General features: G+C 38.7%; 1 protein-coding gene across 1 annotated transcript in view; it reads left to right on the top strand.

Annotated features, from left to right (window-relative positions):
• The window catches only part of lnx2a (ligand of numb-protein X 2a), a 97530-nt gene that overhangs the window by 3342 nt on the left and 69694 nt on the right, over positions 1-24494 (top strand). Inside the window, exon 2 of the mRNA XM_060826756.1 lies at positions 21469-21986. Within this exon, the coding sequence (XP_060682739.1) occupies positions 21586-21986 (401 nt within the window). The 5' untranslated portion in view covers positions 21469-21585. The remainder of the gene's footprint in view (positions 1-21468; positions 21987-24494) is intronic.

The raw sequence follows: 24494 nt of genomic DNA, 5'->3' as shown, positions 1-24494 counted from the left end.
ATTATTCCAAAGATAATTTTATAAAAACCTTGAGAGTTATAGATCAGAGTTGTAATAAAGCAAGATTGGTGTCTTCGTTTGATTTTCATTTTTCCATAAGTGTTCAAGTGACCATTTGGACATATTTATTGGTAATCCTTTGTCCTCTTTGGGAACGTAGTGCTGCTGTTGAACTTTGTGTAATACTGTTGGTATTTTTGAAGTGTCCTGTTTGTCACATCCTTCATAATAGACTCCTATTATTTTCCCATCTACTAATGTTAGGCTAACAGGTCTGTAATTCTGGTTTTCTCTCGTCCTTCTTTTCAAAATAGTGGGTTACATTTGCCATCCTCTAGTTTTCTGCGACTGTTCCAGAATCTATAGCTTTTTAGCAGATAAAAACCAAAAGATCTGCTATTTCCATGATCTATTTTCTTTAGTACCCTGGGATCATAGTTCGCAATACACGGAATCTCAGAAACATTGGTCGTGGACAATTTACCAGCGGAGATTTTGAGTAATTTCTAAAGTTGAATGGCATTTGGCATGTTCAGACAGCTCAAAACAATCCATCGTCCAAACATTGAAGGCAGGCTTAAAGAAACACCCTACAGCTTCACTCAATACCAAATTGTTCCGGTTCATGTTTCATTATAGGACAACCCCTCATGCAACTACAGGGATAGCTCCAGCAGAGTTTCTCATGAAGAGAAAACTCCACACCAGATTAAGCTGATATTCCTGGACCTGGGAGGAGGGTGAAACGGCAGTAGGAATGCCAATGCCAGCCACATGCCTACTCTGAGCTCTAGAGACAGTTTACTTAAGGGGATAAATGTTGGTGTTGAAATCACGGAAATAACTCTGCATGGGTACGAGGTGAGGTCGACGTGAGGTCAGGTCCTGTGACATACAAAGTCCAAGTAGGTGAGATGATCCTGACCAAACATGTGGATCACATGATAGCTGTTACCTCACAAACTGTGCAAGAACAAAACATATCTAACCCCTAAGAACAGCCAGAAAAGCCATTAGAAACAGTGAGTTCTCCCCCTTCATCAAACATCAAAGAAACACCGTAGTCCAAGATGGATGCTTCACTACCGTTACCTCCTGAAGAAGAGGAAGCTCTCCCAAGATTCTCCAGATGCAAGAGAAGAGCTACGGTCTGGTATATGCCACCTCCGAGTCAGAGGAATTGGACCTCGGATGATGATGTACTGGGAGAAGCTACAAGAAAAAGAACAGGTCTACATCCCAGGAAGTAGTGAGGGAGGGATGTAATGATCGGAGCAAGGGCCAGGTAGATCTTATTGACTGTGAAATCCGTGATGGGAGTTGGTAATCTGGACCAATCAGAGAGCCTTGGCTGACAGAGACAGATTCTAGACAGATTCGCGCTATTCTAGGGACTGGCTCTTAGCTAGCTGGTCAGAGCTCATGTACTATGCACATGTAAATACAGGGTGACTCGGTGTGAGTGATTGAGAGGTCAGGTTAGGGATTCAGCTGGATAGTCTTTTGTTCAAACTTCTCATATGTCTTTATTGACATTATCAGCCTTTACTTTTCACAGGCTGGAGCTGTGTGATTATTGCTACTGCAGTGCCTATTTTAGATTTGTTCGTTTCATTCATTTTTCTTTCTCTCTCATTGCTGACTTGATTTTCAATTTAATTCAGCATTAAACTTGTTTTGAAATGTTTAGTTTTTTACTTGCAGATAACTGCTGCCACAATGTTATATCTTTTGGTTCCCAAAAGTTAAAATAAGAGTCAACATAGTGCATATTCATACACTATTTATTGCAGCACTTGGTGTTGCTGGTGAACTGATAGACTGGTGTGTTCTTACTCAGGACATGGCTCAGATTGACAGTAAATGTCACTACAAATTCACATAAAAAATAGTTTCTAGTTCTTTAACAGTGAAGGACTGAATATTGGGAACAAAGCATCTCTCTTTAACAAGTTTAAATGACTGAAAAATAAGTATAATATGGACTCGTGTAAAAGTTGCACATCTAAGACTACAATTCCAAATTATGCTAGCTCATACAGATTAGCACTCCACTCCTATTAAACAATGAAAGAGTTCCGCATATCTGACAGGTGATTCTGATCAGGGTTTTTTTCAGAAAGTGGAGCAGTACTTCCATTTCATAGTTCAATCATAGTGCAGAAGAGTAAAGGGAAGGCAAACTATTTTTGCTTTTTCACAGCAGACAGCCATTTTGACAGCTGCAGTCAAAAAGTATATGAGGTAAGTGTGAGGTTTGAATGCTGGGAAAGGTAAGATGCCAGATAGGTGGAGAGGACAGGATGCCAATGCACAGGGCATTAAGTGCTTAGGGAGGCCATGTGGATAAGGTGTTGCAGGTAATTAGGGGGCAAGGCGCAAGGGGGCCAGATGGAGTCTGTCAGGCCTGGATGTGTTGGGCCCTGCAGATGGCTGCAGAGGGTAGGATCCAGTGGGGATGAGGGTCTGGGACAGGGGTAGAGGGAGAATCAGATTGGAAAGAAAATGTCAAGTCCACTATTAGGGGTGCGGGGCATGGAGGTTGCGGGGTTCAAAGTGGGTGGGTCCAGAGTGAGGGAAAGCTTTTTGGAGAAGTTGAAAATCATTCTCACTCATTCCTGACTAGTAGAGTTGCCAATCCAGACACTGATCCAGCTGACCCACGTCTGAAAAGTACTGCGCAAGGAACTAGAAATATTTTGTATTTTGACATAATGTGTTGACATGTGTCTGAGCAGCCATGATCAGTGCTATGCTATTCAATGATTTTATCATGTATGCACCAGAGTGTATTTATTTTCAACTTGAGTATATACAGTATTTATTTTTCAGTCATTTAAACTCATTGGTTTAGGTAGATGCTTTTTCCCCCAATATTCAATGCCACATTATTGTAAAGAGCTAGATACTAACTTTTATATGAGCAGGTGGTAAGTACAAAGAGTTTTTAGCTAAAAAAATCAGTTTGACTTTTACACAGGATAGGTTATTATTTGAGTATATATGATATTGGAAAGGCTGAGAGTAAGGGTGAATTATATGTCAAATTGGCACAAAAGCAAATTAGCTTAAAGAATTTGAAAAGTTTTTTTTTAGAAAAGCTTTTCAATCTGCTAAAACAGTTCACACCCTAAGGAGATCAGACACCATGCTTCTATTCATTTTCTGAACAAAAAGTGATTGACAGTCATGAACAATTGTTAAGTAATTTGAAAGGCACTTATTAATTATTTTCTGTTTTGCATTAATGTGCAAATATGTCAACTTGATGAAAATAATGGATATTAAGTGCAAGTTGTTTTGTGAAGCTGACTATGGAGCAATCCAAATTAGCCAGCAATTTGTGGGGCAGCTATTTCACACTACAAATCCTGGCAATTTATACTGGTTATACCTTTTGTTTCATAGAAAAACTTGGTCTCGGGTCTCAATACTTGTATTTAACCAATATGTGACGGTAGTTATTTTATGGGCGGCACGGTGGCACAGTGGTTAGCACTGCTGCCTCACAGCGCTTGAGACCCGGGTTCAATTCCCGACTCAGGCGACTGACTGTGTGTGGAGTTTGCACGTTCTCCCCGTGTCTGCGTGGGTTTCCTCCGGGTGCTCCGGTTTCCTCCCACAGTCCAAAGATGTGCGGGTTAGGTGAATTGGCCATGCTAAATTGCCCGTAGTGTTAGGTGAGGGGTAGATGTAAGGGTTTGGGTGGGTTGCGCTTCGGCGGGTCGGTGTGGACTTGTTGGGCCGAAGGGCCTGTTTCCACACTGTAAGTAATCTAATCTAATCTAATTGATAAAATAATAGGTCTGCAGAGTGTTGCGAATATTTTTGACCATTTGAGTAAAGTACTTCCTTGGTTATGAAAAGACAATGGATGTTAAGTACACATACACATAATCTACCTTTTTATTTGTGTTTCATGAGTGTCTTATGACAGTTTCTCCTAAAATTATTGTGTGGTTAAATTTGTTGCACTGCAGTAATTCCTGTAGCCAGTGAGAAATTTGTAGTAGTCAATTAATGAAGCTATCAGCTTATGTTTCTGAGACTCCAGACATTACTACATTAAGTAATTGTCTTTCATTGACCAATGTTCTTCTACATAATAGAGTTCATGATCAAATTTAATTGAAAAATTGCTGGAATCAAACTTAATTAAAGTAGAATTTGGTGTATATCATTTGAAGTTCCCCAAGACGACAATACATTTTGAAATTCTATGCCACTGACCTGTAGAACATTAATTCTGATAAGGGGACAAGGCTGTTGTGGGAGAGTTCTGGCATTGTACATTTTTTATGCTTACAAAATTTATTATACTTATAGATATATATATAACCAAATTATACAAAGAGCAGTGCTTAACAATATGAAATCAAACATTTACTTGTATTTACTAAAATGCTAACCATTACAGATCGTTGAATTTTTGAATTGTCCGTCCACACAAGACACTTTTTCTGGAAGACATTACCTTTTGAATACAGAGAATTATTTTCTCAATACTGCAAAAAAGAATTTGGTGGAAGAGGTGATTGTAGCAATTTTGTGTGACGATATATTATGCACAATAATTTTCTATATCTATCTGGTTCAATTAAATACAGAAATTGGTAAACACAGTAAATGCATTATTCGTAAACTATTTAATTTGTCAGTTGGTTTAGTATAGTTTATTGATTTTTTTTAAAGAAAGCTGAGTTCTGAAGTGCAGTGGTAATGTCCCTACCTCTGAGCTAGGCAGTCCAGGTTCAAGTCTTACCTGCTCCAGAGATGTGTCAAAATGTATCTGAACAGGTTTATTAACAACAAAAATAGCTGATTTCTTACACTGCTTATGGTGCATGTAATTTGTTGTTTATTAATTGAGTGATTGTTTATAAAATAAAGAGAGAAGCTAGGTTCTTAACTCAGTTTTAATTGAGTCCATTCTTTGTGTGCTCCTTTTTAAAAAAGATTCTTTTCCTGTTACAGTGCTCCCAGTGGCAGTGTCTATAGTGATTTGTAATTTAGGAATTTCTGTTGAATTCTTACTGGTCCAGGCGGTGAGTCGAGGAATGTGTTGTATTTTCATATTTTCTGACTGACTGACTGTTTCTTTTCTGTGGTTACAATTGTGCTCCGATGTCCTGGAAGAAGTATCTCACAGTATCCACCAATACACTCAAAGCCTTTAGATATAGGTTGGCATAGTGAGGCCTGGGATGTATTACTTTTATCCATAGTTTTCACTTTGTTTTCTGTCCCCACCACCTAATTTCCTACTTTATTTTATTCTTGTTATACTGCTCCTGGTGGCTTTACTTGTCTGTTTGTTTGTCAGTAATTGGGTGTTTTATACATTTAGTGGTGTACTCATTGTGTTAACAAAGGGAGTTCGTCCCCAATGGAAACTAGTTTCTGAAAATGTTCCCAAAAAGAAAGGTGAAAACATACATTTGTACCATACCTTGGTAACTTGCTAAAGGTCTTTTGCTGTCAAATTTGCAGTATGGATATCACTATAAAATAAAGTCTAAACCTAGAACAACGAACAGTAGAGCTCTTCAGCCTACCAAGACAGCACCAACACATGATGCCTTTCTAAACTAAATACGTTTTGCCTCTTTGCAGTCTGTGTCCTTCTATTGTCTGCACATTCAACTATCTGTCAAGATGTCTCTTAAATGTTGCATTTATATCCACCTCCACCACCTCCTCTGACAGTGCATTGCAGGATCTTACCACCGTTTTTGTAAAAAAACCTTGTCTTTCTCATCTCCTTTAAACTTAGCCCCTTTTACCTTAAACCAAGCCCCTTGTAATTGGCACTTCTACCCTGGGAAAAAGACTCTGACTATCCATTCTATCAATGTCACACATAATTTAATAAAGTTCTATCATTTCGACCACCATTCTTCACTCAATTAAAAAAAAACAAGATTGTCCAATCTCTCCTTATAGCTAATACCCTCCAAATCAGACAACATTCTAGTTAACTTTTATTGTACTCTGTCCAAAGCCTCCGTATTCTTGTGTGGCAGCCAGAACTGTACACAATACTCCAATTGTGGCCTTACTAAAGATCTGTACTATTGTAACGTGACTTGCTAGTTTTTATACTCTATGCCCTGACCGATGAGGGCAAGCATGCCATGTGCCTTCTTGACCACCTTACTCACTTATATTGCCATTTTCAAGGAACTGTGGACTTGTATACCTAGATCCCTCTGTATATTGGTGCAGAGGTTCTGCCATTTACTATATACTTTCCTCCTGCATGAAATCTTCTAAAATGCATCACCTTGTATTTGTCCAATCAAACTTAAATCTGCCAATTCTTTAGCCAAGCCTCCAGCCTATCTATATCCTGCCGTATCTTTCGGCAATCCTTACTGTCTGTAGCTCCCCTCAATCTTTGCGTCATCTGTAAACTTACTAATCAGGTCATCTATGTTTTCCAAATCAATGTAAAACAAACAATAGGGGATCCAGCACTGATCCCTGCAGAACGCCATTGTTCAGAGTTCCAGTCAGAAAAAAGAACACCCTTCCACTGCCTTCTGTCTTCCATGACTAAACCAGTTTTGTATCCATCTTACCTGTTCATTGTGGATTCCATGTGATATCACCTTTTGTTATCAGTCTACCATGAAGGACCTTGTCAAAAGTCTAGCTAAAGTTCATATTAGACAACCTCTACTGCCCTGTCCTATCAATGATCGTTGTCACTTCCTGAAAACTCAAGTTTGTGAGACACAGCTTTCCCTACACAAAGCCATTCTGCCTACTGCTAATAAATTCATATTTTTCCAAATGACAGTAAATTCTATCTTTAAGAATTTTCTCTAATAATTTCTCTACCACTGACATAATTTCCCAGCTTATCCCTGTTACCCTTTCTAAGTAAAGGAATAACATTGGCTATTCTCCAATCCTCAGGGACCTCTTAACTAAAGAGGGGTGAAAAGATTTCATACAAGGCCCCAGCAATTTCCTTACCTGCCTCCCTCAACATTCTGGATATATTCCATCAGGTCCTGGAGACCTATTAACTTAATGCTTTTCAAAAACACCCAATGTCTCCTTTTTTATATTGACATGCCCTAGAATATCAACATACCCCTCCCAAGATTCGCCATCCTCTGGTTGCATGCGTAAATTCCCATAGAATCATATGGCCAGGAAACAGACCCTGCCATCCAATCAATCCATGCTGACCATGTTCCCAAGCTAAACTTGTCCTGTCTGCCTGCGCTTGGCCCATATCCCTCCAAACCTTTCCATTCATGGACTTATCCAAATGTCTTTTAAATATTGTAACTGTACCTGCATCCATCATTTTCTCCGGCAGTTATTCTAAACACAAGACACTCTGTGTAAAAAAAAAGTTGCCCCTCATATCCTTTTTTAAATCTTTCTCCTCTCACTTTAAAAATATGCCTCTTAGTTTTAAATTTGCACACCCTCAGGGAAAAATCCCGTGTCATTCACCTTATCTTGCCCCTCGTGATTTTATAAATCTCAAAAAGGTAGCACTTCAGCATCCTACACTTCAGTGAAACATGTCCCAGTCTTTCCAGTGTATTTTTGTATCTCAAACCCTCCATTCCTGGCAAAATCCTAGTAAATCTTGTCAGAACCCTCTCCAGTTTAGTAAAATCTTTTAAATAGCAAGGCGACCAGAATTGCTCATAGTACCAGAAGAGACCTCTCCAACATCCTGCACAACCTCAACGTGATGTTCCAATTGCTATACTCCGAAGTCTGAGCAGTGAAGGCAAGTGTGCTAAGCACCTTCTTAACCAGGCTGTCTACGTGCGACACAAATTTTAAAGTATTATGTAACCGAATCCCAAGGCTTCTCTGTTCTACAACACTACCCAGGGCCCTACCAATAATTGTATATGTCCTGTCCTTGTTTGTTTTACCAAAATGCAATATCTCACATTTATCCAAATTAAACTCTATGTGCCCCTCCTGAGCGCCATTGACCCAATTGATCTTAGAAGCCTTTACTGTCCAAAATGCTACCAATTTTGGTGTCATCTGCAAACTTACTAACTATGCCTCCTATATACTCATTGGAATCATTTATATCAAGGACAAACACAAGAATGGTCCAGTATGGCCCCTTCCCTAGTTAGACTATTTATGTATTGTTTGAAAAAAAAATGTCCTAGACACTGAATAAATTATCCCCCATCCATGCCCCGGCTGTAAGTACAGTCAATATAGAGTAAGTTAAAATCACCCACCACCAGAAACTCTGTTTTTGCATTTTTCCATAATTTGTCCACATATCTGGCTGTTGGGAGGTCTGTAGTACCAATCCCATTAGCGTGCATCTTTCCTATTCCTGAACTCGAACCATATGGCTTCATTGAATGAGCCCTCTAAGGTATCCTCCCTAAGTACAGTTGTGATATTCTCCCTTATCAGTAACACAACTCTCCCATCTCTATTTTTTACATCCCTCTCTCTCTCTCTCTCTACTAAATCCCAGAAATGTTAAGCGGCCAATCTTGTCCTTCTCCTGGCCCTTTCAACCCAAATCTCTAATAGGTACAAAATCATAGTTAGATGTACAAGTACAAAATCTGAAATCAGAAAAGCTCTGAAATCCGATGTTTTATTCGTGAAGTTTTTTTCTGTATAACAAGGTTGCTTGGCATGCGAACAAGTGAACCAACTCCACACCCACTCGACCCACATCACTCAGGTGTAATGTGGTGGTGTGGCCCAGCATTGGCAGGCAACAATTGTGTTTCAACGCATTTGGGTCACACGTGGGTCTGCTGTTCAGTAAGAGTTTTTAAAAATTTCACTGTGAAAATGTCATTTATTCTGAAATTCAAAAAACAACTGGCTCTAAGGATTTGGGTAAACGATTGTGTACCTGTATTAATCCAAGCTCTAAATCCATCTGTCATATTCTTGACATTAAAACAAATACACCTCAGACCACCAATCCTTCCGTGTTTGGTAACCCCTCCCTGTGTGTTCTTCCTCTTAGTCTTACTGACATTAGCCTCTGACTCCTCTTTTAACATACTGCTCTGGTTCCTGACCTCCACCACACTAATTTAAACTCTCACGAGCGGCACTAGCAAACTTTCCTGCCAGGATATTGGTGCCTGTCAAGTTTTAGGTGCAATCTGTCCTTCTTGTACAGATTCCACTTGCTCTGGAAGGCACCTTAATAATCTGCATTCCTGAAGCCCTCCTTCACCAGCTCTTTAACAATGTATTTAAGTGTACCCTCTTCCTATTCCTAACCTCACTAGCAAGTGGCACAGGGCATAATCCCAAGATTACATTCCTAGAGATTTTTCAACTTCCTACCTAACTCCCTGAACTTCCTATGCATGCCGCCTTTTGTCATTAGTACCAATATGGACCACAAGGTCTGGCTGCTCACCATTACCCATCAGAAACCCTTGTGCGCTCTCAGAGACGTCCTTGATCCTGATGACAGGGAGGCAATACACCATGCTGGAGTCTCATTTGTGATCACAGAAATGCCTATCTGCTCCTGATTATCGAGACCCCTATCACAACTGCTTGCCTAAACTTCAACCTTCCCTGCTGTACAGCAGTGGCAGTCATGGCGCCAGTGATCTGGCTACAGATGCTGCTTTCCTCTTGGAGGCCATGCTTCCAGATCGAACCTTAGTCATCCATTTTTGTTTCTGTGTGGCCTCACTTGAGTCATTCACTTCTTCTATCCAAGTCATTCAAATATATTGTAATTAATTGTGGTCCCAGCATTGATCTCTGTAGCATTCCAGGTTGTCATACTGAAAATGCCTCCCTTATCCCAACTCTCAGCATCTGTGGAGAGAGAGAGTAAGCTAATGTTTCAAGTATTAAAGACTCTTCAGAGCTGATGAGTAAATTAGATATTTACTCACAAGAAGTTAATTATTGAATCCATTAAACTTTTTGTCATACAGACACTTAGTGATTTCAAATGTGAAGTTTTTAACTGGACACACAATTTCTAATAATTTGATTTGAATAAATTTAGGAAATTTGACAAATGCAATAAGAATTTTATAAAACAAATAATTGTTTTAGTTCTGAGTAAGCTGTAAATGAAAATAATCCATATGCTTTGCATTTAGCATTTAATAACCGAAGTGGTTGCAGCCTAAAGTCAGGAAGAATGTGTTCCAGTGTAAGTGATGGCTCACATCCATCCTGGAACATTACTGCCAATGCAACTCAAGTTAACACGGTTAAGTGGAGGCCAGTTCACTCTCATAGCAATGTCAGCTGTCTGTCTCTTTAATGGCACAGGAAGACTACAAACTATGTAAGAAGAATTCTGTCTATTTAAATTTCAAATATTTAAACAAATTGTGCTACCGTTAAGTTGGCTTGGATCAAGGCTATTAGAGAAGTCTGATCCAATGATGGCCTGGATTCTTTGTGAGGCAATCGTGCCAAAAAGGCCTAGTGTTGGGAGTACTCAAGCCCAGCTCCCATTACACCACTGAAAAAATTTATGTAGGTGCCTTGTATAAGGTCCTGTGGAATCTAGGAAATATTTGCACATTCTGGACTGATTTGCATGTCTCCTAGAGAGATAGGAAGTATTTGCCAAAAGCGTACTGGATTTTCAGCCAAGAATAGTTGTGTTTAAATATTATTTTCATCTGTTTTATTTTTACAAGTGTTAAATCAAAAAAGAGGTTGCAAAACATATGGCGGTACCATATTCTGCAGACTTGGCAATAATATAATTTTATATAGAAGATTATTTTGAAAGTCAAAACCTGACTTTAGAACAAGCTTATATTTTACATTCTTGACAACAGAAGGGCATTGTAATTCCTGCCTGTAGACAGTCTTAATGCATGTTTTTAAAGTTGACGGTGATGCATCACTTTTTAAACTGACTTGTGTTTGATTTAGAATAAATGACTTGCAAGGGATATTTTCTCCAATTATCTCTTCTGCCTTCTGATCAGCCTGTACATGTATCACTTGCATATTATAGTGCCATTGCACAGCAATATGAGTCACACAATGTAGGAGGTATAAATCACGATTCATCACTTGAAAACAAGCACACTGCTGTGGGTGGCACAACAGCTGAGTATGTATCAACCAACAGTGAACTGTTTTTTGAGAAAATAAAACTTGTATACATAATAATAGCAGCAGTATAGTTTCAATGAAAAGACTTGCCAGGTTTTTAATTCAAATTAAGGATTTAAGTAACTAAATTTCAGCGATAAAGTTTATTAACGTCAGTAAATAGCTTAAGGCTCAAGAACGTTTTCTCTGTATCCTTTAGCTAGCATTAAACCTTAATCAACACCCACAGATATAATTACAATGCTGAAATTGCATATCATGGAAAGAATATAAAGGAATATCAGAGCTTGAGTGATGTAAATGGTCAATCAAATGGCAATTAATAGTTTTGACCAACCCAATCTGTTCTTGTTTGCAAAGAGGCCAATAATCTGGTGTCGTAGATTTAAACGTAATAATGAATGGATTAGTAGGAATTTAGATGAATTTTGGTGAGCTGCCTGCATTTGAACCTCTGCTATTAATGGTGGTTGATGTACATCTACAATGCAGTTGGGAAAAGAATTTCAGAAATTTGACCCAACAATAGTGAGGGAGTGGTGCCATAGTTCCAAGTCAGGACTATGGAAGGAAACTTCAAGGTGGCGGTATCCCCATACATTTGTGTACTTCCTCCTTCTATGCGGTAGAGACTGTGGGATTAAAAGGTGCTGTCAGTGGCCTCAGTGAGTTACTGTAATGCATATTGTAGGTGTTATGTACTTTAGCTGCTGCTACTGTGCATCAGTACTAAAGGGAGTGATTGGTGAAGATGGTGGATAGTGTGCCAGTCAACTGGGCTACTTTGATCAGGCTGGGGTCAAACTTCTTAAGTTGTTGGAGCTTCAATCATGGAGGCCAGTGGAAAATATTCCAAAACAATCCTGTCACGTACGTTATAGGTAGTTTTCAGGCTTTGAAGAGTAACAAGTGAGTGACTCAGCATAGATTTTCTAACCTCTGACTTGCTGTTGTAGCCACAGTATTTATATGGCTAGTTCAGTGTGGCAGGCAATCCAGTCAATGACATGCCGTAGGATGTTGATAGCAGAGATTTGGGAATGATAATGCAATCAGCATTCCCACTAATTTTCTGACCGGCACAGACCTCTGACCCTGTGCACATCAGCAATGTCTGGAACCAAAGTCAATGCTGCAATCAGCAGGCCAACACTGATAGCTATGCACAGAACATTGGTGTTTATAGGGAACATTTCATGCCATTAAAAGTCAAGCAGAGATGCTTTGATGTAACTTGCCACCTATCAGCTCAAGCCTTCATATTGTCCCGGTTTTGCTGCAATTGGACATGATACTTCAGTATTTGAGTAGTTCAGCAACATTTGCAACATTATGTAATCATCAGTGAATGACTGATCTCACTTCTGGCGTTAAGATGAAAGGAAGATCATTGATGCAACCATTGAAGATGGTTAGTTTAGTCCATTAGTCTTATTGAGCCATAAATTTTAGAGAAATGGATACATTGAGGTGTTGTGGTATCTGGCACATGCATGTTTTCCTTCCTTTACTGCGCCTTTAAGGATAATTATCAAGCAAATAAACTTTGGCAGCTTGAGAAGCTCCTACAATATAATATTTTTATTGCCTAAGACCCCTTTAAACTCATAACATTGAAGAAATCTGACATTCCACAAATATAACATTTAACTTCTGAGGACAATTGGTATTTATTGTACTAATGCTTCAAAAATACGTTGACAGTGAGACTAACAAAATAAGAATGGAGTTCATTGATTCACTACTTAGAGATTGCATTTTTGAGAAATGTCAGCACATTCAGAGGAATATTAGCAATGGTATTTTGGTTATTTGTGTTATACATCCTATTGCTGTCAGTTTTAGTGACGAATGATAGTGAACACTGTCACTGCTAAATCCAAGCTACTACTTTTACTGGTGGTTATTTTTTCCATAGTTCTAAAGTTTTTATTCACTTCTGCAAAACATGTTTGAGAACTTTATTTTAAAAATGACGAGTATTATAAAAAAGGCCATGATCAATGCTGTCTTGCTATTTGTACCCGGATTCTGATTCATGTCTCCCATGATTGAAGGGAGCTGGATTTTACCTGTCCACACGAAATAGGAATTGGAGTAGACTCTGCTGTTCAATAGGATCATGGCTAATCTGGCAATTTTCATGTCCACCTTCCTGTCCTCAACCTTTAATTCTCGTGCTGATCCCGTACACTCTATCTTTCTCAGCCTTAAACATGCACAAGACCTCTGCCCCACAGCTTTGTGTGGCAAGGAATTGCAAAACCTCAACCCTGTGAGAGAAGTAATTCTTCCTCACCTCAGTCTTAAATTTGCGCCCTTTAACTTTCAGGTTGTGCCCTTTGGTCATAGACTCACCTATGAAAGGAAACATTCAGCATTTACGTGTCAAGTCCCTAAAGAATCCTGTATGTTTCAAAGAGATCACCTCTCATTCTTCTAAATTCCATGAGTAGACCCTCAACTTGTTTAACCTTGCTCATCAGACAATCCCTCCATACCTAGTGAACTTTCTCTGAACTGCCTGCAATGAAATAATGTCTTCTTTAATTTAAGGGAACTAAACCTGTGCACGATACATCAGATGTGGTCTCATCGGCACATTGTATAGTTGCAGTAAGACTTCCCTACTCTCATATTCCAATCCCCTTGAAATAAGGCCAACATTCCATTAGCCTTGGGATTACCTGCTGCACCTGTGTTCTGGCTTTCTGGGTTCCCCGTCCCCCACAACTCACCCATCCCTTTGTGTTGCAGCTTTCTGCAATTTTCTCCATTTAAATAATTTTGTTCTCCCTTCCAAAATGAATAACTTAATATTTTCCTGCATATGCTCCATTTGCAAACTTTTTGCCCACTTACTTAACCTATTAATATCTCTCTGTAAACCTTTTGTATCTTTCTTGCAACCTGCTTTTCAATCTATTTTTGAGCTCTCTACAGATTTGGCTACGTTTTCTAAGTGACCTCTATTTACTTTGACTTTTCTCTTTCTCATTATATATTTAGAAAAGTTCTTCTTAGCAGTTTTATTCCTTGTTAGTTTGCCCTTGTGGTTTATTTTCTGTCTTTATTATCTTTTTAGTCCTCTTTTGCTGGGTCCTAAATTTATCCCAGTCTTTGCGGCTTTCACTGAATTTTGCAACCTTACATGCATTTTCTTCCAACTTAATACTCTCCTGAACTTCCTTGGTTAGCCATGGTTTGTATATCTCCCTCTGAGTATTTTTCCTTCTGACTGGGATGTGGTTTTACTGAGAATCATGAATTACATCCTTAATTGTTTGCCATGGTTTGCTTACAGTTACTCTTGATACTCTGTCTGCTCGGTTAGAAAATCTAATCTTATTTCATTGTAATTCCCTTCATTTAAGTTAAACATGGTTGTTTCTGACCTAAGTTTCTCATTCTCAAAACTGAATATTAAATTCGTCATGTTGTGATCACTACTTCCCAGGATCTTTTACTATGAGGCATTTATTAAACCTGCCTACCATATCCAAGATAGCCTGCATCCTGATTGGATCCATGAAATGTTGCTCCAGGAAAATACCCCTGATGAATTTATTGCCATAACTACCTTTTCCAATTTAATTAACCCAATCAATGCGAACATTCGAGTCACCCATAATTATTGCTCTATTCTTTTTATTATTAAGCTCTTATTATTTAGTGTCTATTCTTTCCTACAAAGTGGTTACTGTTTTTAGGGTCTGTACTCCTATCAATGCCTTCTTACCCTTGCTGTTTTTTTACCTCTGCCCAAATGGACTCTACATCATCTAAACATAGATAATTTCTCCCAATTATCTTCATTTCGATTCATATCAACAGTGCTACTATCTATCTTTGTTTTTTACCTCTCCTGTCTTTCCGAAAGGTCAAATACCTCCGAATATTAAGTTCCCGGTATTGATCTCCTCATAACTATGTTTCCGTAATAGCTATATGGGATCATGTCCATTTATCTTGATTTACATTGTCTGTTCATCTATCTTATTCTGAATGTTTTGTGCATTAAGATACAAAGCCAATTCCCAGCTAGTATGTGACTGGGCAGGCACAGTTACCTAGTATAGGTAAACAAATAATTAAAGATCAATTACCATTTTTAAAAGTTAGTTTAACCTCACCGTAATGCTGGCATAATAACATTGACCTGAGCAGGCAGGCATTAATGGATGACCCATTTTGCTTTCCTCCAGATGATGTTTTAAAAACGGTGGGAAAGAAAGGAGGACTTTCTTTGAGGGCCAGCCTTCATGCATTTTTAATCCACCCAAAACATAGTACTTCACTTCCTTTCTCCCCATCTATATTGCAAATTCCATCTCCCTCACATGCAGTTCCCCCTCCCTAATAGGTCCAATCTGTTCCTCCTGTGACGATGCAGCTCCTTTAGAAAGTTATGTTGTCCTCGGTTTTTTTCAAGAGGGGTAGTCAAGTCAGTGGTGCGGAAATGGCTAACAGACACTGCTGAAGTCAACAATCAGAGGAGGCCTTTAGATTTTTTTAAAAACAGTTGTACAATGAAAGGGGACAGTTTTCCAGTTCAGGTTTTTATTGCTAGATTGGTCTGTTTTCACAAGCAGTCAATAACTTGCTGGGGACCTAGAGAAGCAGCTACAGTGAAAAGTGATTGCATGCTTCAACAGAGGTCTTGCCTGAACTTCCTCTGTGAAATCTCTCCTGCCTTTAAGAACTTGTGTTTGAATTTACCTTTTGCCAAGGGGTGTGTTTTTGGGATGTTGCAAGAATTGGAACAGTTTTTGTTAAGTTGTGGTAGAATCGGTTGGGTTATCAAATAAGTTATTCTAAATTCTGTTTTCTTTTGTTTGTGTTTCATCTGATGATGTTTAAATAAATTCTGTTTTGTTTAAAGCTGAATGGTTTGGCTGACTGCATCACTCCTGGAATATCCACTATACATCTTCCTAAAAAAAATGAAAGTTAGAGTCTGGGCTAACTTAAAACGTTATGGGCCTGGTCCATAACACTCCCCAATATTGCTGACTCACCTTGGTCCAGGATCTTTGTCTGTTTTTCCCATGAGTCTGTTTGTAGTCCTGACCATACCCACTGCCAAGCCTGGTGCTGCTGGGATGGCAAGAACTGACCAGTTCAGATTGCTGGGAGATTTGGTGTGTGGATTTCCTCAAGTAAAGGGTTTTCATCCCATTGTCATCTTGTCAATATCACCACAGAGAAACATTGCCATAGGGTGGATGTGGTTCTGATTCATCACTTTTTGACCAATATTTGCCATTAAAATCAACCCAGAATTTTACTCATTTAAAAAGGCTTCACTATATAGAAATGGAGCAAAGAAGATTTACCAGGATGCTGCCTGGACTGGAGGGCATGTCTTCCGAAGAAAGGTTGAGGGAGCTAGGGCTTTTGTCATTGGAGTGAAGAAGGATGAAAGGTTACTTGATAGAGGTGTACAAGATCATGAGAGGCATAGTAGAGTGAATAGTCAGAGACATTTTCCCAGGGCAGAAATGGCTATCACGAAGGAGCATAATTTTAAGGTGATTGGAGGAAGGTTTAGTGGAGATGTCAAAGGTTGTTTCTTTACAAGGGAGAGGTTGGTGCATGGAATGCACTGCCAGTGGCGGTAGTAGGGATATTTAAGTGACTCTTGGATAGGCACTTGATAGATAATAGTACTGTGAAGGATATGTAGGTTAGTTTGATCTTAGAGTAGGATAAAGGTTCGGCACAGCATTGAGGCTGAAGGGCCTGTACTGTGCTGCACTGTTCTATGTTCTTTATTTTAGTTGCATACATGATCACTTTAATTGACTACATCAATTTAATTGTAAGCTCACAGTATTCTATGAAGCTTGCTTTATCAAACTATCAGGCTGCCCAAGAAGTAAATCAACTGTTTTGACTAGAAGGTTCTCATTCACACATGTTATCATTGAGAAATGCACAAATGTGTGTAAGCTATTCCTTTTTGTCATGCAAATGAAGGTTAAATTATCCAGAGAAGGAGGCTTGGGAGGTATTGGTTACCATTTGATGTTGTTGAAGACTTGTTAGAACCATAGAAAAGTTACAGCACAGGAAGGGGCTATTCAGCTCATCATGTCTCTGCCAGCTAAATAAACCAAGGTGCCTGTTCTAATCCCAATTTTCAGAAGTTGGTCTATGGCCTTTCAAGTAACAGCACTTCAGGTTCCTTTTAAATGGACTTGATGGTTTCCACCTCAAGCCAACAAATTAGTCCAAACATTACAGAGGCTCTTCAACCTCTGGCTGAAAGGTATTTTCCCCCTCTTGGCCCTTCCAATTTTTTTAACAATCCCATTAGATCTGTACCATATAACTGATCTCCCCATAGAGGAAACAAATCTGCCTTTTTTATTCTATTTATGTATCTCATTATTTTGTAAACTTGAATTAGTTCACTTCCAAATTTCCTCTGGTCTAAGGAAAACAATCTTTAGCCTTTTCAGTATTTCATCATACCTGAAATTTTCAAGCCCTGGCATTACTCTTGTAAATCACTTCTGTACTCTCTAGAGCAATTATGTACTTCTGTAATGATGTCCGGAAATGTACACACAACTCCAGGTATAACCAAGCTAGTGACACCCTTGTATGTATTCATGTATTCAATACCTTGCCCAACGAAGGGAGTCTCATAAGTCATTTACAGCACAGAATGCTATTCTTTGTGCCTGCACCAGTCAATAGTGATCAGATTATACTAATTTCATTTTTCGTCTAATGGCTTATATCCTTGAAGGCTATCGATTTTTGAGAAGATTTGTAGCTCAGGGTGATGATAAGTATGTAAGTTAGCTCGCTGAACTCGAAGATTGTTTTCACACGTTTTGTACCCATACTAGGTAGCATCATCAGTGAGAGTCTCTGGCGAAGCGCTGGCGCACTTCAGCACTTCACCGGAGACTCTCACTGATGTTACCTAGTGTGGTGAGGAAACATCTGAAAACAAGTCTTCCAGCTCAGTGAGCTAACTTGCATTGCCATAGCCTTCAAGTATGTAAGTGAATAGCTAAACACTGATTGAATGTTACAAGAGGGGCTCAACTACCCATCAGGAAGTGAGTTTCAGACCATCTATTTAATTTGGACAGGTCCCATCTCCCTAGAAATGGTCCCAATGCTTCAGGAATCTAAATCCCTCCCTCCTGCACTATTTCTCCAGACTCTCATACATCTGCTCTATCCTTCTATTATTTATCCTCAGTACTGGGAGTAACTTAGAGATTATTATTATTATTGACTCCTACTTTTAAATTTCTGACCTAATTCCCTAAACTCTGCTTGCAAGAACTAATTTTTCTTTCTTCCTTTGTCATTGCATCCAACATGGACCATGAGTTTTGGCTATACACCCCTCTCCCCAGCTCCTCCCCCCCAGCCCCCCACCCCCCCCCCCAAAAAAAAGAATTTTTGGAAAGACATGGAGGTGTTACAGTACATTCTTCAGGCCGCTACCCAGGAGGCAACATATCAACCTGAGGTGAATTCTTGTCTGCAGAAGCACCTGTTTGCTCCCTTCATGATTAAATTCCCTTCTGTTATTGCACACTTCTTCCTCCAACTCCTGAACAACTGGATATCACAGTGCCATGGTCTAGGCCCTGGCTGACATCTACAGTGGAAGCATCCCATACATCTTCTTTACCTCCTTTTAAAATTACACTGCCATCTTCAGGGACTTGTGGGCATGCAGACCAAGGTCTCTCACTTGTCCTACTCCACTGATATCCTTCAATTTGTTGTGTAATCCCTTGCTTTGTTTGCTCTGTGCAAAATAATGACTTCACACTTCTTTGGACTGAATTCCGTTTGCTATTTTCCCCAAAATCAACCAAATCATTGATATCAGTCTGAAGCCTTCCTGAGAATGTATCTTTTAAAATAAGTTTTGTGATTTACCTATGAAAGAAGTGAAACTAACATGGTCATTCTAACAGATAAGAGACTTAATAAACAATCAAGGAATTTTTCAATGTATAATTTCACTTACATCACACTGTAAACCTTTGCTATAAATGCTGTGTCTTACAATTGTATACTTCACAACCACCTGATGAAGGAGCAGCGCTCTGAAAGCTAGTGTTCCCAATTAACCCTGTTGGTCAATAACCTGGTGTTGTGATTTTTAACTTTGTGAAACCTTCCCTTTCACTTTGACTATCTGGCCAATTTTTTGTGTAATCTGCCAATTTCCCAATCATGCTTCTCACATTTAGTCTAGATCATTGATAAGTACCACAAACAGCAATGCTTGCAACTCTGAGCCTTGTGATATTACCAGATACAGCTTTTCATTTGCAAAAATGTCCATCAACAGTCATTCTTTGTTTCCTATCATAGAACAAATTACTGCTCCAGTTTGCCACATTCCCCAGTACCCAATGGGCTTTAACTTTTCTGCCCATGCCCACTTGTGAGACCTTGTCAAATTCATGTTGACCACATCCACTGCCCAACCTCATCAATCATCCTTGTTTCTTTCTCAAAAAATTCAATGACATGACCTTCTTTGAGAAAGTCATGCTGACTGTGTCTGATTAACCTGTACCTTCTTAAGTAACAGTTAAGTCTCTGTTTCAGTATGGGTTCTTGTAATTTGTCTTCCGCTGAGTCAGACTGACCTATAATTATTTGGACTATCCTTGCACGCTTTTTGTATAACGGTACAGTATTCACAGATTTCCTGTCCTCACTTGTATTTAGTGAGGCTAGCAAAATTTATCCACAAAACATCTACTTTTTCCTCCCTGGTTTCTTGAACAGCCTAGGATACAATATATTTGGCCCTGGATGATTTATTCACCTTCAAAAGGAGGTCAGTCACTTGAGTACTTGGCATTATGCGTATCTTCTCAATTATTTCACCGTCCTCTTTAATTATGATGTCTTCTTCATCCCTCTCCTTTGCGAAAACGTAGACAATACTCTCATTTTGAGTATACCCAAATGTCTGCAATCACACATAACTTATCAAAAATACCTCTGATAGGTCTAATTCTTTCCTTAGTCATCTTTTGCTCTTCATATACTGTTTTTTCTTTAGTTTTATGTTTTTGGATCATATTTGCTTTCTAATTTCCTTTTTCACTCCATACCTGTACTTTCCATATTCCTCTAAACTCCCTTTTCAAGATTGGCATAAGCTCAATTTTCTGCTTACCCTGTATGCTTCTGGATAACCATGGGACTCCAGATTTGGCAGTACCACCCTTTTTTTTACTTTGTGCAAACAAGTCTGCACTCTTCCTGTATAATCTCAATTTGAATGTCTCGCAAAGATTTGTCACTAATTTTCCTTCAAGAAGCTGTTTCAATTTTACATTTATGCTTCAGAATTCAACTAAAAAGTCAAAAGAAAAGATTAAACCAGCCACTAATAAGGTGGCTACATCTTCTCTGAAAGCTCGTATAATCTCGATTTAAGGCTGCAAGAAGTTGTGACTTCTCTTAACTAAATGTTACACTTTAAGTTAATTGCTAATTAAATGAAAAAATTAAACTTTTATATAAATATCACCCCTTAAGACTCATTATCTCACTATAAGTGCAGACCAAGTGGTTATATTAGAAGTTTGAGTGAGAGGAGGGAACTACTGCGTTCATAACCATGAATTAAGACTAATCCATGATCCCCTTGTAATGCGTAAAAACTCAGATTTGATATCACAAAAATGACTGTTGTATCAGATGCAATTAAGATCATCATAGTGGGGATGAGGCTGCTTTTAAGCTGGCCACTGTGAACATTGAGCAGAGAAGAGGGATGTAACGATAATTTTTTTAACACCGGGTGGATGGATAATGGGGATGGTGAAGGAGATGAAGTAGTGTTGAGAGAGGGCATTTTCAGATATCATTGTCTTTGAGTGAGCTACTCTGATCATAAGCCTCACCTGCTAGGTCATATGTGCACCTAATTTTATATTTTCTAATCAATCTGTTCAGGGATGATATTACACATTTCTGCAGCAAGTAGGACTTGAACCCGGGTCTCCCAGCTCAGAAGTAACAGCTGGTCAGCATGTCAGTTTTTTGTCAAGCCAGCAAGTTGAAAATTTTACTCCAATTTAATTAAGTTTTGTGAGATTATACATGACAGCTTTAGACTTTTGGGTTTTAATGAAGTGAACAATTATTTATAAAAGCATAACTTTTTTTAGAGCTAAGTTCCTTTTTATCTACAGGAGATTTGAAGTAAAATTACTTGTTCTGTTTTTATATGGAACGATTGAACTGTCTTTCGTCAATGTATTCTTTGATCTTGTTAAACCTTGTTTTCCTCAGTTAATGATGAATGTTAAAAAGTTAAACAAAATGCTTTTGCTTTGATGGAAGATGAATTTTTTTCAATTTTATTTTTCACAGAACAGTGAGAGTCTGAAATTGCTGGGACCAGGATAGTTTGCATTTGAGTATCTGACTATGGACTAATGACTGTAGATGAGTAACTGATTGAGAGCAACCGTGCCAAAGTGAATTATCATGAGTACTACTAATGATGATGCTAATCCAGAGGAACAGGAGTCCCCTTTAAATCCATTATGCTTTGAATGTGGCCAACAGCACTGGACAAGAGAGAACCATCTGTACAATTATCAGCATGAAATGGATGATGACCTCGTTTGTCACATTTGTTTGCAGCCTCTACTGGAACCACTGGATACTCCCTGTGGACATACATTTTGTTACAAGTGCCTCCGTAATTTCTTGCGAGAGAAGAACTTCTGCCCATTGGACCGTATAAGTCTTCATTTTAAACTGTGCAAAAGGTCCAGCATTCTTGTTCACAAACTTTTAGACAAACTGTTGGTGGCTTGCCCTTTTGAAAGTAACTGTCAAGAAGTGATGCAACGCTGTGATTTGGAGGCACATCTTAAACATAGGTAAGCAATGTATGAAGAGTGATTTTAAAAATTGCATATATTATCATTGTATCAATGTTGATAAAGGTACATTATTGTAACTTCCAAATATGATCAGTTGGAAATTCAGGCGTACTGACCTTTGGGTATCTTACCCCAAAATGGAAAGGTCTGAAGAGCCCTTGATTTTAGACCTCTGAGCACATCATAATGTAGTTGGTGCAGATGTAGGAGTTCACACAGTTTAGTATCCCAATTTCCAGGGAGGAATTGAATTGAATCATGTGCGATCTGGAGAAGGAGTAAGTGGGCCTTGGAGTGGATGATCAGGGTTCATTTGGGTTGGAGAGAGAGGATTACAAATCAGATTACTATTGGGGGTGTAAAAATCAATGTTTGGTTCAGGTAGGAAGATTGCAAATCTTAGGAGCATGTTTGGGTTGAGAGTTTGGATGGGATCATTTGTAGGCCTTTGGGCATTGGGGGTCGGATAAGGAGTTTGCTGCCCTATGGAGTACTGTAGTGAGCAAAAACTGAAAATTCTGGTGAAATGCAGTGAGTCAGCAGCAGATGTATGATGGACAGATTTTTTTTATCAGTAAGGGAATTCAGGGTTACGGGGATATGGCAGTAGTGTTAAAGATTGTCAAATCATTCATGATTTCATTGAATGGCTGAGCAGACATAGTAGATCAAATGGCCTAATTCTGATCCTACATTTATGGTCTAAAGGGTCACTGGACTTGAAATGTTAACTCTATTTTTTTCCTTGACGTGCACTGCCAGACCTGCTAAGTTTCTCCAGCACTTGATGTTTTTATTTCCGGTTTCCAGCATCTGCAATTCTTTTTATTTTTACTTTTATTGTACTGTAGGGATCTGGTTGGATAGGAAGATTACAGAGCTCTGGAGTATTGTTGGGGAGTGGTTGTGTAAGAAGATTACAAGCATTGGGAGTGCTGTTGGGGTGATTGTCTAGCATACTAAAGGATAGAAAAAATGCACAGTTCAGAGTTGGACAAGGGAAGTGCTGGGACTATGTTGGGAGGTGGAGCAAAGGAGCTCAAGACTGGGACAAGGTTGCACTAGTGAGTGAAGTTGAAGATATGTGGACTGGGAGCACTGATATTGATTGCCTCAAGGCAAACCAAAGTTGCAGAAGAGCCAGAAGCTGGCCTTTATTCTTTTACTTTTATTTGCAAATAGATTAATATCTGGTTCATCATAGAATCCCTACAGTGCAAAAGGAGGCCACTTGTCCCATTGGGTTCACACTTCCCCTCTGAAGAGCATCCCACCCAAACCTAGCCGCCTACCATATTGCTGTAACTCCATATTTACCATGGCTAAGCCACCTAACCTGCACATCTTTGGACTGTGGGAGGAAACTGGATCACCTGGCAGAAACCCACGCAGACCCAGGAAGAATGTGCAAACTGCACACAGTTAGTCACCCAAGGTTGGAATCAAACCCGGGTCCCTGATGCTATGAGGTAGTGGTGCTAACTACTGTGCCAGCATGTTGGAATATATAGGTAAAGGTCACCTCTTTATCAAAGTGGCATCTGACATAAAGGATTTCTTTATCAAATTGGAATCTGGCATAACTTTCAACAGAAATGACTAAATGCATGCATGATATTTTTCGTTGATATCTTTAGGCATGTGGCAACAACAGAACAGTATCGTGGATGTAATTTTAAACAGGTATTTTAATCCAATGTATAATTTAGTAGTATTATCCATGATTAATTTTCCTACAAACTGTTAATTAAAATAGCTAAATATCCCTAAAAGAAAATATTGATCAATTTTGTGTGTAATGAAATTTTATTAACATCATTAAGCATGCTGTTCCTTTTTGGTGAAAATTTTTACTTGGTTGAATATAATATGTTAACAATTCAAAACGTTATCAAGTTAGAAATGCTTTATGTCACTGATTTAGAATTCTGTACAATTCAAAACAAAAAGCAATTCAATCCATTAGAATTCCAGATTCTTTTTTTTTCTATTTGCAGTTAATGAATAAAGATGTATGTAGTGTAAAATTTAAATTGGTATATTTTCACCATATTTGCAAACATATTTTTCTATAAGAAAGAGTTCTTATGGCACTGTGGTATCATTTCAATTCAGAATCTCTAGGTTTGAGTCCTCTGACAGGACTTATTGCCCATAGAAGTTGATTGCGTAATTTAGCCAAGCAGGTTGATTTTCAATCTGTAAAGATCCTTCTGGTATACCTGATGGCAGGTTGTATCAGTGGAATCCTGCAGAAGGCAATGGCCAACTTCAGCAATACTTTTGCTATAGCATAGACCAATCCAATGAAAGAACATGGTCCAGCCCTTGGAAATGAGCGCAGGAGAAAAGACAGATAGAGTCTGTTATAAAATTATTTCTATTTAGTATTTTTCAGGTTATGAATACTTACAGTGCAACATGATTGTTGCTAATAAAACCTAAATATGAATAAATCTAAATAGTACTTGTTAGGAATTATTTAAAAAAATGACAATGAAGTGG

Source organism: Hemiscyllium ocellatum, chromosome 6 (genome assembly GCF_020745735.1).
Source record: "Hemiscyllium ocellatum isolate sHemOce1 chromosome 6, sHemOce1.pat.X.cur, whole genome shotgun sequence".
Taxonomy (NCBI): domain Eukaryota; kingdom Metazoa; phylum Chordata; class Chondrichthyes; order Orectolobiformes; family Hemiscylliidae; genus Hemiscyllium; species Hemiscyllium ocellatum.
The sequence above is the reverse complement of the archived record's forward strand: the minus strand, read 5'-3'. Positions and strand labels throughout refer to the sequence as shown.